The 18,442-nt window shown below is 39.2% G+C and overlaps 1 protein-coding gene across 3 annotated transcripts in view; it reads left to right on the plus strand.

The window, feature by feature from the left end:
* sass6 (SAS-6 centriolar assembly protein) overlaps window positions 1-18,442 on the plus strand; it is a 43,397-nt gene that overhangs the window by 12,171 nt on the left and 12,784 nt on the right. For all 3 annotated transcript variants that reach the window (XM_026323755.2, XM_026323756.2, XM_026323753.2), the window contains exons 8-12: window positions 10,491-10,682; window positions 13,235-13,429; window positions 13,996-14,085; window positions 14,575-14,754; window positions 17,076-17,157. In XM_026323755.2, coding sequence (XP_026179540.1) covers window positions 10,491-10,682; window positions 13,235-13,429; window positions 13,996-14,085; window positions 14,575-14,754; window positions 17,076-17,157 — 739 coding nt within the window. The remainder of the gene's footprint in view (window positions 1-10,490; window positions 10,683-13,234; window positions 13,430-13,995; window positions 14,086-14,574; window positions 14,755-17,075; window positions 17,158-18,442) is intronic.

The following is an 18,442-nucleotide window of genomic DNA, read 5'->3' on the forward strand; positions in this document are numbered from 1 at the left end:
TCCTGTTGTGCAAATGTTCAGGTTCACTCATATTCCATGTCAGTCCCGTATTAGTGGTGAACTACTGTGTGATCTGCTGATCTTGCCATAATTTGTAACTCATTCACGTGCTTGTTAAAACCACAGTGAAGAGAGAGAATGCACTTGTTGCATGATTCTCTATCCTTGGGCACCAGATATCACCTTTGTCACCTTTCTGTATTCACCTGTCTTAATGTTTATTGGAGCTTGAAGTGCGGGCCCTGCCCAATCAACACTTTCCCCCCCCTCACCGAGATGAACAATTCAGGTGACAAATTTGACTATCCCATGCCTTGTTGATCGTCTTCCGCCGCAGCTTTTTCCTCATCCGGTCAGGACGACAATAGCACGAGTGGTAGTGCTTGCATCCATGTTAAACCTGTTCACAGCATTTTGTTAATTTGCTCTTGAGTATGCCATTCTGTCATTCTATTGTACTCTGTGGATGATAAGAGCAATGGTATTTGAAATCAAACCCAAACTAGTCAGACAAATCTTTCAACACTTTGTTGGTAAACCCCGGACCATTGTCACTGCTGATCTTCTTTGGAATACCCCACCATACAATGATGTCTCTGTTGGCTGCATATGTTGAAAAACCCCTGGTGTACCAGTGAGTATTAACATACTGTATGTACACATCCCTCCTTTGGATGCATGATCTTTACCATGAGCAAGCTTTGCATAGAGATGGAAATAAGCTTTAGGTAAACAGGGTTTGTTGTCTGGGCCAAACCGTATGCCTTTTTGTAATTTTGCGCCAGAGTTTTTCCACAATTTTTTTTTTGTGATATATTTGCTATTGACTGCAAGGTTCACAGGTCAGCCTGTAGGTTGAGTTCCTGTGAAAGAGAAAGTTGAGTGAGGTGAAACATCTGACCCGTCATGGCTGCAGCTTTTGCAGCGGTGGCTGCTGCTGAGTTTTCTGTAGAAATGAGATCCTTTTGGTTAGTGTGAGCTTCACATTTCATAACTGAGATTTGTTTAGGCAACAGGTTGACATCTAACAGAGCTGCAACAAGAGCATGATGTTATTTACAGGCTTCAGTAAGAGCAATTAGTTCAGCAGCTTGTGCAGACAGATGACAAGGCAATTTGCCACTAGAAATCACTGACAACTGCAAACCCTGACACTTGATTTTTGCCTGTTTTGACATCACGGGAAGCAGAGCCATGAACAAATAACTCCATCTCTGCATTCAAGATTGGTGTGTCTGCAAGATCAGGTCTGGGAGTACAGATGGTTTCCAACACCTCGGTGCAGTTATGGGCCTCTCCATCAGTTTCTGTGGGAAGAAGAGTTGCACATTACACCTTTTGACAGTGATGTTAGGTATTTCAAGCAAAATAGTGTGATATCTTAACCAGTGCTGTGTTAACCAGTGTGCAGTTTTGTGTGTGCAGTATGTGTGCATCGACTTGCGTAACCATCGATGTTAGATCAGAATAGCCAACAAAATCGTGTGATGCTAGAACAGCTTTCTCTGCTGCAGCAACGGCTCTCAGACAGAGAGGAAGCCCTGTTGCTACTGGATCCAGCTTTGACGAGAAATAAGCAACAGGTCGTAGTTTTCCGCCATGAGGTTGGCATAACACAGAAGTCATGTAACTGTCCTTCTGGTCGACAAACTGAGTGAAGGTTAAGTTAGGATTAGGCAGACCTAGTGTGGGATCTACGATGAGTGCTGCCTTTAAATCCAGAAAGGCCTTTTCTCCTTCAGGAGTCCACATGATTTTGTCATGTACAGAGAGTTGTTTACCATGCACCATAGCAGACAGGGGAGCTTCACACAGCGAATAGTTCAGGATCCATTGCCTGCAAAATTATGTCATGCCAAGAAAACTCATTTGTTTTTTTGTAATTGGCTCAGGAACATTTTGAATTGCAGCAATTCTTTTTTTGTGACAGTGTCTTTCCTTCTGGGGTGATGATGTGACCCAGATATGTCACTTTTTGTTGTAAACTGCAGTTTGGAAAGACTTACTTTGTGGCCATTTTCTGCAAGATGTTTTAGCAGGTGCACTGTATCTATTTTGCATGCTTCTTCAGATGGACTACCAATCAGCATATCATCTACATACTGTAGTAATGCTGAGCCAGCAGATAAATAAAGGCCTTGAAGGCTTCTACTCTGAGAGTCTGATGAAAGTAACTCGGACTTTCAGAGTAACCTTGAGGACATCTGGTCCAGGAGTAAATCTTTCCTTCAAATGAAAAGGCAAACCAGTACTACTGGCTGTCCCTGTGTACAGGAATAGAAAAGAAAGCATTGGCCAAATCTATTACTGAAAAATGAGTCGAATTTGGTGGTACCAAAGACGATGGTTTGAAGATTGGGGGTGGATGGCTGCATTCACCGCCTGTAAATCTTGCACAAAGCGCCATTCAGTTGGTTGACCTTGGTTTCTTATCTTTTTAACTGGAAAAATGGGAGTGTGCACTGGAGGATTCTCACATGGAATTATTTTGCCAGCTTTTAACAAAGAATTGAACACAGGCTTTATACCATCAGTGGCTTCCTGTTTTAAAGGCCTGTACTCTGATTTTGATTGTACTATCAGAGGCTCTGCATTTTTTTTACAAGGCCTACATCATATTTATGGGCCCAGGGAGATTTTGGAATTTGCTCAAGCTCTAGTAATAAACTAGTTTCTGTGATGGTAAAGGCTGCAGCATTAGTGGTGTTCTGGCTATTAATGAGCTCAAGTGTTCTCCATACTTGTACAACTGACGTAAATAGTGTACGATGTATATCACCCTTCTTGCTATACTCTGTCCCAGGATCTGATGCTGTTGTTTGAAAGTCCTCGAGGACCAGCAAGCTCTGCAACCAGCGGCTCAGTCTTTCCAACTCCAGTCAACAGGTTTTTTTGGCAGTGGATCTGTGGAGTGTTTCCCGTAAAAAGTTCTTTCTGGGTAGGGGAGAGTAGACAAGAGGCAATAGCAGCAGTCTTTGTCCAATAGACATGTGTCAAATCTATCACTTCCACTTCCTTATTTTCTACCTTCCACAGTCTTTCATATTCAACTTACTGCTGTCCTTCATATTTCAACTTAATGTGTCCTTCACATGACTTTCCAGTCAGCTAGGAACTTCTTGTGTTTCTTTTTTATCTCTTTTGGACAAAGACCTGTGTTGCTCTGCACTCTCTCTCTTTCCTTCTTTTTAAGTTTATCTTTTAAACAACGCTAACTGTCGACTACTCAGACTAAACTCCACAGGAAACCCCAGCTCCCACCAGTTGCTTACAACTTGCAGTGACAAATAAGTTGGTAGACCGGATGCTGGCCAGGCGTTAGCTTCTCTTTTAGTACCCAGTACTATTCTCTAGTAGCCGTTCTCTCTTGTTATCTTTCCTCGTGGGACCCAGTCCCCTTTACTATGCTCTATGCAACTGTAATTAACCCTCTGGGGTCGACGCACACACCGGCGCATTTTGACGCATCTTTTCCTGATAAAGCCGAAACAATCTTAAATTACTCCGTCAATTCTGATTGTACAGATAAAAGAAGTATATCATTCAAATCTGTAAAGGGTCTAGTTTTAGTGGTATAACATCAAAACGTTGTGCTTTTTTTAAATAAAGAAAGCCGACAGGGTGCGCTCTCGGTCTTTTCTGTCTCTGCCATTTCTCTTCACAGACGCGTAAATAAAACAACCAGAATCTCAGCGAATACTTGGCTCATAAAAATAAGAATTATATGGCTAGAAAGCTTGAAATGTTTTCTTTTAAGTGAAACAATTCCAGTCGAAAACAAGTCATCACTTTTATTTAATCCGTATGAATGTAAGGAGAAGTCCGTTTTTTCCTGTCTCACCTCATTACAGGTAATGCGGTCCCGCCTTGTACACTGTCCACTGTTCACATGTAAATAATCTCAGGTGAACCAGGTAAATATGTGCACACCCCCGAGAAATGACACAAAATATCAAACGTCATCATAGAATTTACTCACTTTTTCGGCGTGTTTGGATGATGGCGCGTTACGCACGTGAAGAAGCACTTCTTGTATTCCACACAGAGACAAATAGTTTAGTTTGTCCTCAGAGTAAAAACACTGATTTTAACTCAAATGAGGATCGTTTGGCTCCTCATTGTTTTGTATTGTGCTGCACTAATCCGTCCCATCTACATTGACTGAAAGGCTCATTATGCTCATTATGCATCTTTGTCTGGTCGTTCAGTGCGTCTTTTGTGTTCTCAGGTAAATCACATGACTATTCATCCTCAGACGCACCCTCTTGCATATGACCTTTCTGGACAAAAAGTGTCTTAGGAAATTTAAATCAGTGTATTGTTTACTGTGAATGTGTGAACAAGATGACATTCACAGCACTCTGAAGTAAACACTTTAGCCTACAACATGCAGGTCTCCAAGGTCTTGTGAACCAATTTTCTGTTTGTGTTTTATGGTCTTATTTCAGTGAGTAAAAAATTGTAGTTTTTCACTAATATGTTTAAAAGACACTGAAAAAAGCACAAATGTCAGGACATGTCAAAATTTGTCCAGGCCCCAAAAACCCCCTCAGACCTCAGAGGATTAAAAGACACTGAAAAAAAGCACAAATGTCAGGACATGTCAAAATTTGTCCAGGCCCCCAAAACCCCCTCAGACCCCAGAGGGTTAATAACACAACGGGCCTACCAAGACGACGTCTCGTCAACTACTTCACCCATGTAGTGCTTTCCCTTACCGTAACATTACCAGTCTGTCTGTGTTTTTGCTGCTCCGTCGTTGGTTCGTACTTTTATTTCTTGGGTTGGATCGGCGGCCGGGCTTCTTAGGATGAAAGCTTCTCGACCCACAGGGAGGAATCTTTATTTAGTGCGCACTGTTACTTTCCGTCCTTCAGAGTCCAGATTGCGCGTCCATCCCACTTCTGACGCCAAATCTGTCGTGGCAAAAGGCACTTGGAGGAAAATCTCAAGGATGGCAAATTCAAATTCAAAGCCATATCAAAGGTCTTTGTTGAATTAACACAGTTGCAGACATATTGTCTGTCAGTTGAATTAACACAGGACACATACATATTGTCTGTCAAGGTATAAATTTCCCTCACAGTCGGGACAATCAGGAAAAATAAATTGGAGTGTTGTCTTTGTAGGTTATCAGCACCTATAGCTGCAGAAGGAGGACCAATCAGTGGCCACAGATGTTATTTTTAATTTGGTGGACATATCAGCATAACTTTTCCTAGAAGAACTGGGGCCTGTTTCAGAAAGCAGGCTTAGTGAAAACCCAGAGTTTGTTAACCCTGAGATGAGGGATACTCAGGGTTTTTGGTTTCACAAAGCAGAATCAGATTAACTCAGAGTCAGTTACCACAGTAACTTACTCCATGAACAAAACCTGCTCGCCGGCATGTTTTAAACCCGGAGTTGTTTCTGAGCCAATTGGCATTCAGACAGGGGAGACATGACATGCCCTTTTGCTTCGTAGAATTCGAGAGGCTAATAAACCCCTGTCTGGACGTCTTTTCTTTTCCTGCCAATTCGCTTCATTATCTTCATAATATCCTCAGCCCTTCCATATCCCATATGACTTCTAATGGACACGCTTCAAAGTCAGAGCAAATTGTTTCAGTAGCTCTTTGTGTTTTTGCAAGTGGACATTTATAACATCGGTGATATAGAACACATTTAAAGGCAACTGTGTGTCACGCAGTCAGAAATATGACCCTTGAGCCAGCACCTGGCCCACAACACAATTTCATTTCAGCCCACAGCAGGACATGGGCCAGAACTGAAATGACCAAAGGCATAGTCAAGGCCCAGTTCCAGTGCCTTCGGAGGCTCAGGGTCACACCAGACAGGGCCTGTGACATTATTATTGTGTGTGGTTCTCCACAACATAACGACAATGTGAGGAGACAGCAATGTCCTGCACCAACAGAAAGTGAAACAGTCCATCTTGACTACCCTCAAGCTGTGCCAGATGGCAGAATAATTGGGTACGCAATTTATTTTAATAACTTTACATAAAATAAAATAACATAAAATAAAGAGAACATATATGTATCAAGTCTTCATTATTTTCTGTAATTAAAGATGCAATAAATGGTCATTTTATTTTAAGACCATCATACATAGTAGGACCATTTCACCTTACCTACCGTTAACTTGTGTTCCAAATATAACTTGTACAGTTGTTTTACTGCAAGCTAAAAGAACACAAAAAGAATGATGTTCATAGTGCTATAGCCACTTAGTATTATTGCAACTCATTATTCAACAGGAGACACAATCTTACAGTGGCTACAGTGGGTACGGAAAGTATTCAGACCCCTTTAAATTTTTCACTCTTTGTGTCATTGCAGCCATTTGCCAAAATCAAAAAAGTTCATTTTATTTCTCATTAATGTACACTCAGCACCCCATCTTGACAGAAAAAAACAGAAATGTAGAAATTTTTGCAAATTTATTAAAAAAGAAAAACTGAAATATCACATGGTCGTAAGTATTCAGACCCTTTGCAGTGACACTCATATTTAACTCACATGCTGTCCATTTCTTGTGATCCTCCTTGAGATGGTTCTGCTCCTTCATTGGAGTCCAGCTGTGTTTAATTAAACTGATTGGACTTGATTAGGAAAGGCACACACCTGTCTATATAAGACCTTACAGCTCACAGTGCATGTCAGAGCAAATGAGAATCATGAGGTCGATGGAACTGCCCAAGGAGCTCAGACACAGAATTGTGGCAAGGCACAGATCTGGTCAAGGTTACAAAAGAATTTCTGCAGCACTCAAGGTTCCTAAGAGCACAGTGGCCTCCATAATCCTCAAATGGAAAAAGGTTGGGACGACCAGAACTCTTCCTAGACCTGGCCGTCCAGCCAAACTGAGCAATCGTGGGAGAGGAGCCTTGGTGAGAGAGGTAAAGAAGAACCCAAAGATCACTGTGGCTGAGCTCCAGAGATGCAGTAGGGAGATGGGAGAAAGTTCCACAAAGTCAACTATCACTGCAGCCCTCCACCAGTCGGGGCTTTATGGCAGAGTGGCCCAACGCAAGCCTCTCCTCAGTGCAAGACACATGAAAGCCCGCATAGAGTTTGCCAAAAAACACATGAAGGACTCCCAGACTATGACAAATAAGATTCTCTGGTCTGATGAGACCAAGATTGAACTTTTTGGCGTTAATTCTAAGCGGTATGTGTGGAGAAAACCAGGCACTGCTCATCACCTGCCCAATACAATCCCTACAGTGAAACATGGTGGTGGGAGCATCATGTTGTGGGGGTGTTTTTCAGCTGCAGGGACAGGATGACTGGTTGCAATTGAAGGAAAGATGAATGCGGCCAAGTACAGAGATATCCTGGAAGAAAACCTCTTCCAGAGTGCTCAGGACCTCAGACTGGGCCGAAGGTTCACCTTTCAGCAGGACAATGACCCTAAGCACACAGCTAAAATAACAAAGGAGTGGCTTCGGAACAACTCTGTGACCGTTCTTGACTGGCCCAGCCAGAGCCCTGACCTAAACCCAATTGAGCATCTCTGGAGAGACCTGAAAATGGCTGTCCACCAACGTTCACCATCCAACCTGACAGAACTGGAGAGGATCTGCAAGGAAGAATGGCAGAGGATCCCCAAATCCAGGCGTGAAAAACTTGTTGCATCATTCCCAAGAAGACTCATGGCTGTACTAGCTCAAAAGGGTGCTTCTACTCAATACTGAGCACAGGGTCTGAATACTTATGACCATGTGATATTTCAGTTTTTCTTTTTTAATAAATTTGCAAAAATTTCTACATTTCTGTTTTTTTCTGTCAAGATGGGGTGCTGAGTGTACATTAATGAGAAATAAAATGAACTTTTTTGATTTTGGCAAATGGCTGCAATGACACAAAGAGAAGACAAATTTAAAGGGGTCTGAATACTTTCCGTACCCACTGTAGTTGGGCAGTGGATGTAGATGGATGGCTCCTCTTCATTACTACATTCAGCCTTGCTCTGTGATGATAAATCAAAGAATGATAAATAATTCAATAATAATAATATCTGTCTGTTTGAACAAGGCTTTTATATTCCATTTTAATTTGCTGCCACATTGGTTTGGCACCTGTAGGGTTGCACCTGCAGGAACATTGAACACTCTCAGAGGAGCACATTAATGTTGGAACACGAGAAAAAAAAAAAATTAAATGTTGAAATGAAAAAAAAAATGCATTGACATGGTCAGCAGTTTTCTACCACGCCAGCTCACGTTCTTTTACTACAGTGTTGGTATTGCTTTTTTTATAAACAAAAATATATGCTCATGTTCTGCATATGAGGCGACTAAAACTTCCAGTTCCACTGGGGAAAAAAAATATGTGGAACGCGTCTTCTCCGTTGCCATGGTGTATCATTGTATCTGTGTTCTACTGATGTGGGCTTTTATAATGTTGTCAGGCACGTGCTTTACTCAGGGTAAGTTAACTACAGGTTGATTGAACTAATTCTGATCTGGTTTTCTGAAACCGGAAACGAGTTTCCCATGTCAGGGTCAGTCAATCCAGAGTTCAGGGTTAACTTCGGAGTTTGTTGAACCCGCTTTCTGAAACAGGCCCCTGGGAAATTCTCTGGTCTCTGTATCAATATTGTTGAGCACCTCCCTCAAGCACTAGTTGCTGTCGCACTGGTGAGAGGGATGCAGTCTTCTGCAGCTGTACCTCCAGAAACAGAGCCATAGACACCAGAAGATACCAGCAGACACCAGCAGCTCAGGAGTAAAGAGGGGAACATGTACGTTGTGCAAAGGACAAAAAATATCCTGCAAATCCTGCTGGAAAGACTGACCACACACACACACACACACAAAATATTATGCTGATATAGTCCATATAAAAGCCAGAAACTAAGCTTTCTATGCACAGGCCTGAGTAAAGGGTTAATGGGGCCACTTTGTGATTTTTACTGTTGACAACCAATTTTACCTCTTCCCATCCCACCAACCCTCAAGAATACATGATTATATAGTGTCATGGCTGTGCAGTCAAAACATGTTGTTATAATGGCAGTTAATGGGGCAAAAACATCCACAAACAGTAAATTAGTTAGAAAAAAATAAAATCTGATGCTGCACAAAAACTAACAATGCATCAGAATCAATGTTGTTACTAATCTTTGACATATCCAAGACTGTGATAGGGGGTCAAAAAAATATCCAGTCCACAATAAGTCATTTTGTGTGTTTTTCCCCAAATCTGTGACATCACTTATGAAATTGGCATTGAAAGAGTTAAAATCCTGGCATTTTTTTTAACATTTAGTAGTTTTGATCAGAACTGAAGTTGATTAACAGATTTATGCAAAAAAAAGTTTTAAAAATATTTATCTGATATATTTTTACAGCAGTTTATTTTAGTGGATGTTTTCACATGACCCAAAAACATAACCTGCTGATGAACAAATTACAATTTAGACAGACTGTCTTTGTGTCCTTTTGCAGCAAGATGTGGTGTGGTTGTAATTTTGTCCCACAGTCCCCAGCTAAATGTCCTCTCTGGTTGCACTTAAAACACACATCAGAATCTATACACACATCCAGTAGAAAACTTTCCAGGTGTTTATTTAGTCACCAACACAAGAAGGTGCCTCAGTTCAGCCACAGTAGGACTGAACTCTTGGCAGAAGATGGTTAGTTCATAAGTGAGCTTATAACTAGAGTATTTCAGGTAAGGTGGATGAGTTACAGCTTCTTTGTGTGTTGTGTGTGGTTTTTTTTTTTGTTTGTTTTGTTCTGTTTTTGTTTTGTTTTTTTGTATGGCCTTTATTTTTATTAAATCTAATTGCTGTACTCCTTTCTCCAAAGAAATTTCATAGAATGGAATTTAGTATAGAATAAAGATGCATATTTCAGATTTTCACCATTCAGGACTAACGTGGTCTGCCTCTTTGAAGTTTCCAGTGGAGTTGGTCAGGGGTCCTGAACAGTCAGTTACCGCTTTCTCTAAAATTAAGAGGTAGAGACTGGATGATAAGTGACTGTTGTGGAAATTTTGAGAAACTTCAGTATTTTGAAACAAACTGCATCTTAAATGTCTTTTATGTATTTTATTGTTTTTGCAAAGAGTCACCGTCATGACAGTGTGCTAAAGCAGTGTGCTGGAAAGTGACAGAGAAACAAAGGCATAATGAGTTTCATACAGTATTATCAGGATGGACACAGAAGGTACTGGATCCTTTATTTAAACCTGACAGGTGCTGTAACAATAATTTATGCTAAGGGCATTTTTAATTCCTAAAATAGATTTTGTATGTGTATAAGTTCTCAAATGGTCTAAAACTTAAAATTAGATGTTCAATGTGGAAATAACGTAAAACAAACAAAAGTTATGTTCAAATGCATTTTAAATGAATTCATCATCAGTCATTTGTTTGAAACAAATGACCAAATATATGGACCAAGAGCAAATAGGTGGATAATGCTGCAGGAATTGTTAGGCATACCAGTAATTATCTACCATGTCTTTATGGTCTTTCAGTTCCAGAGCAGACTTCAGCAGCAGACTGAGCAGCTTCGTCAGGAGTTGGAGAGTGCTCACCAGAAGAGTAACCAACAGCTTCAAAGCAGACTGACAGAGCTGGAGGCCTCCTGCAGAGAGCTCACAGAGAGGAAATACAAGAATGAATCCATTATCAGAGACCTGAAGATTAAACTAGTGGGTTCAGAGGAGGTAAGTGAATAAGTAGACCAAAGGAATGACTTAGCCGGGATTACCGGTTCTTTACTAGTTTTAAATAGAGATACACAGTACATTTGAGCTTGATATTTATTTGGGTGATAAGAATATTTTTCCAACAAAGTAATTTCAGCTGAAAGGCGCTGCTCTCTTTTTCTTTTTGTGCCATAAAGACCCAGAGTTTTCTGAGTTCTTCAGTTCTAATTATGTGATCCATCAAAGCAAAGTTGTGTATTTTTTCCCATGTAATGTTGCTAGTTGTCAATTCTTACAGACAGCAGCAGGTTTGTTTAAGCCCTTACTGGATGAAGTTGATGCAGTTTATATTGATTTGCTGCTGCATTCTGAAGTCTGTTGAGTTGCTGAGCTGCTTTTTTGGAGGCATGCAAGATAGAGCATTAAGAACTATCACACAATACATGGCATTTTAATTTGGGATTTCTTACAGATCAAACTGCTCTGAGCTCTAAACTTCACGTGTCACACATAAGTATATGCCTTCAGAGACCAAATTAGCCTGTAGACATCCCATTTGAGAAATGGGAAACTGACATAGTCCAGTTAACTCGTGATTAATCACAACTTAATCGCACATTTTTATCTGTTCTAAATGTTATTATTATTTTCTCATTATTTCTCTCTTTTTTTTTTTGCACTGAGCCAGGTACTCAAACAGACAAGCCTGTTTACATTTTCAGATGACAGGGCAGCTCGCCTTTTCTGAACAACATGCCCTAACAGTGAAAACAATCTTTCACAAGGTATGGAAGTGGCAGGTGTTGTTAAGTATCTTCAGACATCGTTTTGTAAATTTACCATTCAGAAGACCTTTTTCTTTCTCCATTTCTGTTTATGGCTGCATTTTTGATTTCTCCTACTACGGGCTAGGCCACGGATCAGACAGGAAATGTGCACTGTGTTAATCGCAGAACTTAATTAGTGCCATTAAAACGAGTTTGTGTTATTAATGCGTTACTTTTGATAGCCCTAATATATACTGAATATATATTACAATATTTTTCTGCTGGAAATAAGTGCCATAACATTTCAAGAAACGCTCATAGTTTGTGTGTTGCAGAATTACTTCGTTTCACTTTAAAAATCAACAAAGCATGCAATTTGCAAACTTTCCCATACAAGTCTATTTAAAAAAAAAAAGAAAGGAATAGCTATGTCTCTAACTTGCAAACAAGTTGCAAACAACAGACAGCATGTCCTCCTCATCTCTTGGCTTGCCTGATGCTGACCCTGAGCTGAGCAGCTTCAGTATGCAGCTTTGTTTCAGCTGCATACTGAAATGTGCAGTATAGCGCTTTCTTTTGTGTGGCATTTACACTACAAGTTAGAGTTTACTGTGAACATAAATATTTTTACTTTTTTGGCAGTATTATATTATCTTCAGTTGAAATGATAATATTTCAGAACACATTATAGAACTGCTGACACCTCTTTATCCAGTTAGTTCAGATGAAACGGAGTGGAGTTGGAATAGTATTTTCAAAATTAAGAACCAAGGCTTTGTGAAGGGTCTCAGCCCTTCTTGAGAGGGCTGCAGGAGCTCTAAAGATTCAGGGACTTGTCTGCAGTGTGCCTGATGAATCTTTTGTCTAAGGAATCTTATATGAAGGATTTATAGTTTTGATTCTTCTTGGGTAAGTCTCCTTACCTTGCACAGCTTAATTTTGGTAATGCATCATATTCTTGAGTTGCACTTATTCCTGATCTTTTCAAGCTTGACCAGATCAGATGGGAACTGGCTGGGCACTGCTGTCTTAAGCTCTCGCTACAAATGTTTTGGGAGGTTTAGATTTAGATCTAGGGTGTACTTTGGCCACCACCATGCTTCATTGTAGGGATGGTGCTTTGAGTTTTTTTTTTTTTTTTTTTTTGTTTGTTTGTTTGTTTGTTTGGTTGTTTTTGCCTAATCAGACCAGAGAATCTTTTTCCTCATGCTCTGAGTCCTTTAAATGATTGATGGGAGTGACAATGATATGGTTGTCCTACAGTCAAGGCACATTGGATGATGAGTTCAGGGAACTGGAAAATACCCTCTGTTAGTGGCCAGTGGATACATGACCAAGGCCCTTCTTCCCTACGTGTGGGTGTGGGTGGGTGGGATGTATGTATTTATTGGACTGAGTGTATTGTTTTTTGTTCTGACATGCTATGTGAATTGTGAGACTTTATATACCGTACACAGCTTTTTGCCAACCTAAACTATGTCCAGGCTGTAAATTTGCAAAAGATGAAGGGGCCTAAATACTGTTTGAAACAATTGTATGTCATATTAAAACTGCACCAGCAAAGAACAGATTCCTCCCACCACTGACTGGCTGAATTTAATGGAACACACTTTAGGTTAGTAACCAGTGCAAACTGGCTTTTGAAATAACCATTGACCCCTCTAACAGAGTCAAAGATTTACATCCAGGACTACTATACTGTAGTATAGGATATTTTTTCTTTTGTTCAGCTTTATTGATGACACTGGATATTAAAATCATGTCAGAGAGTTTTTCACACTATTATGTCTGTTGTATGTGTAGGAGAGCCAGCGTTTGAAGCAGCAGGTCCTTTCTCTTAGGCGGGAGAACAGCACTTTGGACACAGAGGTCCATGAGAAGGAACGTTTGTGTTGTCAGCTGCAGATGAGAGTGGCTGTTCTAGAACAAGAAATCAAAGATAAGGATCAGCTAATGTGCCGCACAAAAGAGGTGCTCGAAGCCACTCAACAGCAGAAGGTAAGAGCTGCAACTTGAAATGCGTGTTTCCCCATAACGACAGGGGATGAAAAGCCATGATGAGGATAAAAAGCAACTGTACTCTTAGACTTAAGTTGCGGTTATAGCACCTAATGACACATCCACATCTTAAAAAGCTATTGCTAAACAGCTATGTGACCAACTTAAACATGAATAAAGTATTTGAAGATATTCAATCAAGATTTAGAGCACACCATAGTACAGAAACAGCCCCTTCTATAAGTCACCGCCTCTCCTCCCCTCCCCTCTCCTCTCCTTTCAGCAGTAAGATAACCTTTTCATTGTTGGGTTACTATCAGTGAGCCAAATGTAATACTCCAACACCACGTGTCATACGAACTATCATTAAATAGTAAATAAAATAGGGAAATAAACTCCAGGATTTGGTTTAAATTGACCAGATCAGTTTAGGGTACATATTTATAGTTTGAGGTTTTCTTTTTTTTATATAACACATGCTGATAAATGTTATTGGTTTTGGTCTTTTACTGCAATTTCTTGTTATCTCTTTATATTTTAACCTATGTTTTTTTTTATCCCCTTAGGAATCAGTGGAAGAAAATTCTGAAAGTAAAGAGCTACAGATTAGAAAACTTGAAGCAACAGTGAAATCACTTTCTGAGGAGCTGATAAAGGTTTGTGAACCTAGATACAGGCTGTCTATCTGTAATTAAATACTAAAACTGAATAATAAGCATCAGACCACAAAAAAATTAACTTTAGTCATTTTAGTTATTAGTAATAGTTATAGTTATCAATCTGTATTTTGTTAATGTTCTGAGATCAACACTCTAAGCTAGTGTTACCTAGTTTTTTCCTAGTTACCTGTACTAACCCAGTTTAGTTTCTAATGTTGATCACTCTTGAATACCGTAACTGTTTGAGACTGTTAGTATGATCACCAAATTTCATAATCATAGTATCAAGTATGTAGTTTAGAGTGCTTTTGAAAATGTATTGCATTATAGGAGGAGTTATTTCGTCTTTTAGCCTCCCCTTGTTCAAGCAATTGGAGTGAACAAAACAGAAAAACTTGTGTAAACTGGCAAATGGGTGAATACTGTAACTGCACCTTCAACCAATTTACCTCTTCATTTATTCATTAATTAATTTTTTTTATCCAGGCCAATGCCATCATTAAGAAGCTGCAGGGAGAGGTTCGAAGCCTAGTTGCAAAAATAAAAGTCAAAAACTCTGTGACTGTGTCACAGGAAAAGGTTCTCCAGGACACATCAGAAAAACTTAAAAATGTCGAAAAGGATCTACAGAGCACTCAGCAGAATCTTATTACCAAGGATGAGCAGGTATGTTCTCAAATCATGAAAACTGCACTTGATTCAACAGTCATTACAGTGGGCCTTTTTAATTTCCCATAAATGTTGTAAAGCTGTATGACCTCTATTGACTTTGGACTCTTTAATATGTACAGATCTTTTCACACGTTAGTAAAAAATATATATATATTCTGCTCAGAAAAACTAAAGAAACATTTAAATCACACAGTGGGTTTTGATCACCAAATTACAACAAAGTTGAAAATCTCTTACGGTGTACATAGTGTGATTTATTCACAACAAAATGACACATGAATGGAAAACAAAATTATCAAATCATGGGAGGTGGTTTTTAGAATCACATTGAAAATCAAAGTGAAAAATTTAAATCACAGACTATCACAAGTTGCATTAATTTCATCATGGCACTTCATAATGTGACTCAGAAATGTGTATGGCCTCTATGTGCTGTATGCACTCCCAACAACATCTGGGCATGTTACTGATGAATTGGCAGATAGTCTTCTCTCAGACCTGGATTAGAGCATCAGTGAGTTCCTTGGTAGTGTCAGATGCACCAAGACATAATATCCTACAGGTACTCAGTTGGCTTGAGGTCACAGGAACGTGAAGGCCATTAAATTGTATCAATGCCTTTGTCTCCGTGTGTCTCTTCTATGCTCTTGAGACACAGCAAACCTTCTTGCGACTACGCATATGGATCTTGCTCTAACTGGACTACCTGTGAAACCTGGTTGAGCTGCAGGTACTGCCTCATGGTACCAGTAGCGACAAAGACACTAACAAAACACAAAACTTAAAGAGTCAGTCTAGAAGGAAAAGGAGAGAACATTTGTCTGTGGCCATCACATGCAAAATCAGTCCATTGTACCTGTTGTTGCTTTCATTTACATCAAAGCAGGTGAAACAGATTCACCATCACTTCTGCTTCCTAAATTAATATCCCTGAAGTTTAACGAACTAGATGTTATACTTTAATCATTTAAGGGTTCCCTTAATTTTTCAAGCATTTTATATCAGTCGAAACAAGTATGGTGTCATGCTTGATAGTAGATTTAGTTTCAGCGCACATCCTAGTTATGCTGCTAGTCTGTTGATGGTTGTCCTAGATAAAAATCCTGTTCTTACCAACTATTCACACATATGGAGTGAAAAACTTGGACAGTTATAGGCAGCTACAGTGGATATAAAAAGTCTACACACCCCTGTTCAAATACCAGGTTTTCGTGATGTAAAAAAACTACATCAAGATAAATAATTTCACAACTTTTTCCACCTTTCATGTGACCTATAACCTGTACAATGTAATTGAAAAACAAAGAGAAATCTTTTAGGAAGGTGAAATAAAAATAAACAACTGAGATAATGTGGTTGCATAAGTGTGCACACCCTTTTATAACTGGGGATGTGGCTGTGTCCAGATTTAAAAATATGGCACAACAGTGACATTACCAAGAACAGGACGTCCGTCCAAAGTTGATGATAAGACGAGAAGAAAACTAGTCAGGGAGGCTGCCAAGAGGCCGACAGCAACACTGAAGGAGCTGCAGGAATTTCTGGCAAGTACTGGCTGTGTAGTACATGTGACAACAATCTCCCGTCTTCTTCATATGTCTGGGCTATGGGGTAGGGTGGCAAGACGGAAGCCTTATCTTACAAAGAAAAACATCCAAGCCCGGCTTAATTTTGCAAAAAGTTATTTCAGGTTTTTTATTTTATATTTTTCCCCTTTAAAGGTTTCAGTTTGTTTTTCAATTACATTGTACAGGTTATAGGTCACATTAAAGGTGGAAAAAGTTTTGAAATTATTTATCTTGCTGTCATTTTTTTACATCACGAAAATCTGGCATTTGAACAGGGGTGTGTAGACTTTTTATATCCACTGTATATATCTGTATAATGTTGCAGTCTAGTTCTTGGATTTGAAAAGCACCCCTGGGGAACTATGGGACAAATTTGTGAAAGGCTCAACTAAGGAATTTGGACTCTTGGGATTCATGTATTAAAACAATATTTGTGAATCTGCAGTCACTTAGCATCTGGCAACATAAGCAAACCTTGAGCATGTGGATAACTCAGAGTTAATTAACTCAGAGTTGACTGAACTAACTCCGCTCAGCTGTTCTCAAACTGAGAACTCAAACGTTTTCCATCTCAGGGTTTTTCAACTAAAAGTTTAAGGTTAAGTTCAGTTTGTTAAACCTGCTTCTCTGGAAATCACCACTGTAAAGACTTCACTACTAACATTTGTTTATAAGCTTTTTAAGCTAGTATAAGCTAATGAAAATTGATTTTTATATGAACTTGATGACATTATTTGTATTTTGCAGGTTTCAAAACTGAAAGTGCAGTTGGAGACGACAGTCCAGAAGCTAAATGAAAGTAAAGAAGTGCTGAAAACAAATGAGAATGGTGAGCAAGCTTAACTCATTAATTTCAGATATAATTTATACCCACTGTAGATTGTAGTCAATAGTTGGTGTTTTTTTTTTTTTTTTTTTTTTTTTAATGCCATTGTTAAATTACTTTGTTAAAAAATGTTTTACTCTGTCTCTTTCTTGCTCACTACAAATCCTTATCTGTCAACATGCAAATATTCATTACAAAGTTTTAGCTGTTGGATAGATTACGTTAATGAAGTTGGGGCTGAGGTTAAGGAGTAACAAGATGGTCAAAAGCCCCAGTGCCTGCTGCAAGAAAATTGTTAGTGATTTTGAGAAATTCTGTTTTGTGGCTATATTTAGAACATAAACCAGGCTGAAATAGCTTATAGAGATCATTATATTGTAGAAGGGCCATTGAATTGAATTACTACTTCTGTTCAAGACATGTAGTTACAAATGGAACGTTGTAAATGTAGTTATTTAGATCATAAAAAAGTGGGATGTTGAGATTTAGAGGAACAGTAGTAGTGTATAAGAGTTAAATATTACCTCTGGCCATTACTCATGGTAAAGCATACCATCTGATTGGAGACTCAGGGGTGCCCTGTCAATTTTAATCAGATTGGTTTCTAAACAGCCTGCTTGAGGACAGAACAGAATCTAAGCCTAATCTCTCTTAAAGATCATAAATTATAGTTACCAAGATTCAGAATTTCTGTTCTTTACTTTGCTTAACTCATTATACAGGAAGAGGTTTTCAGGTCTCAGCCAGAGGTTACATATAACAAGGTTTAAACCCAGGAAAGATAAGTTTCCGTAATTGCTGTCAATCTTAAGAACAGTGAATACTGATGTTTTTAGATGTATATTAAATTTGTGTGCCCAGAAGAGTGCTCTCTCTCTCTTATACACACTGGCTGCCTCTATGTCATGAGAATCCCATCCAGAGATAGTCTGGAGTTGTCACACAAGGCATGGACTGAAACATTGATTCAGGCTGGGAATTTGACTCCATCCCAGGCCACTCTAGGTGCAAGTTCCTTGGACAATTGCATTCTTACATGCAGCTCATCAGAATAATGACTAGAAAATGTCTGTGTGTGCATGTCTGAAAGCATGTCATTTCATTAGAGTTAATGCTTACTTTTGATTTTGAAATCATAGTAAACAAGTGCCTTTTTTAATGTAATAAAATTTAAGATGTTTAAATGTCACCATACATAAAAATAATTGTTTTTGTTATTACAGTGCAGCAAACCTATTGTTTAAGGTTCATATTTTGACAATAAGATGTTGAAAACAGACTTCTGTAT

Source organism: Mastacembelus armatus, chromosome 4, assembly GCF_900324485.2.
Source record: "Mastacembelus armatus chromosome 4, fMasArm1.2, whole genome shotgun sequence".
NCBI classification, from domain to species: Eukaryota; Metazoa; Chordata; class Actinopteri; order Synbranchiformes; family Mastacembelidae; genus Mastacembelus; species Mastacembelus armatus.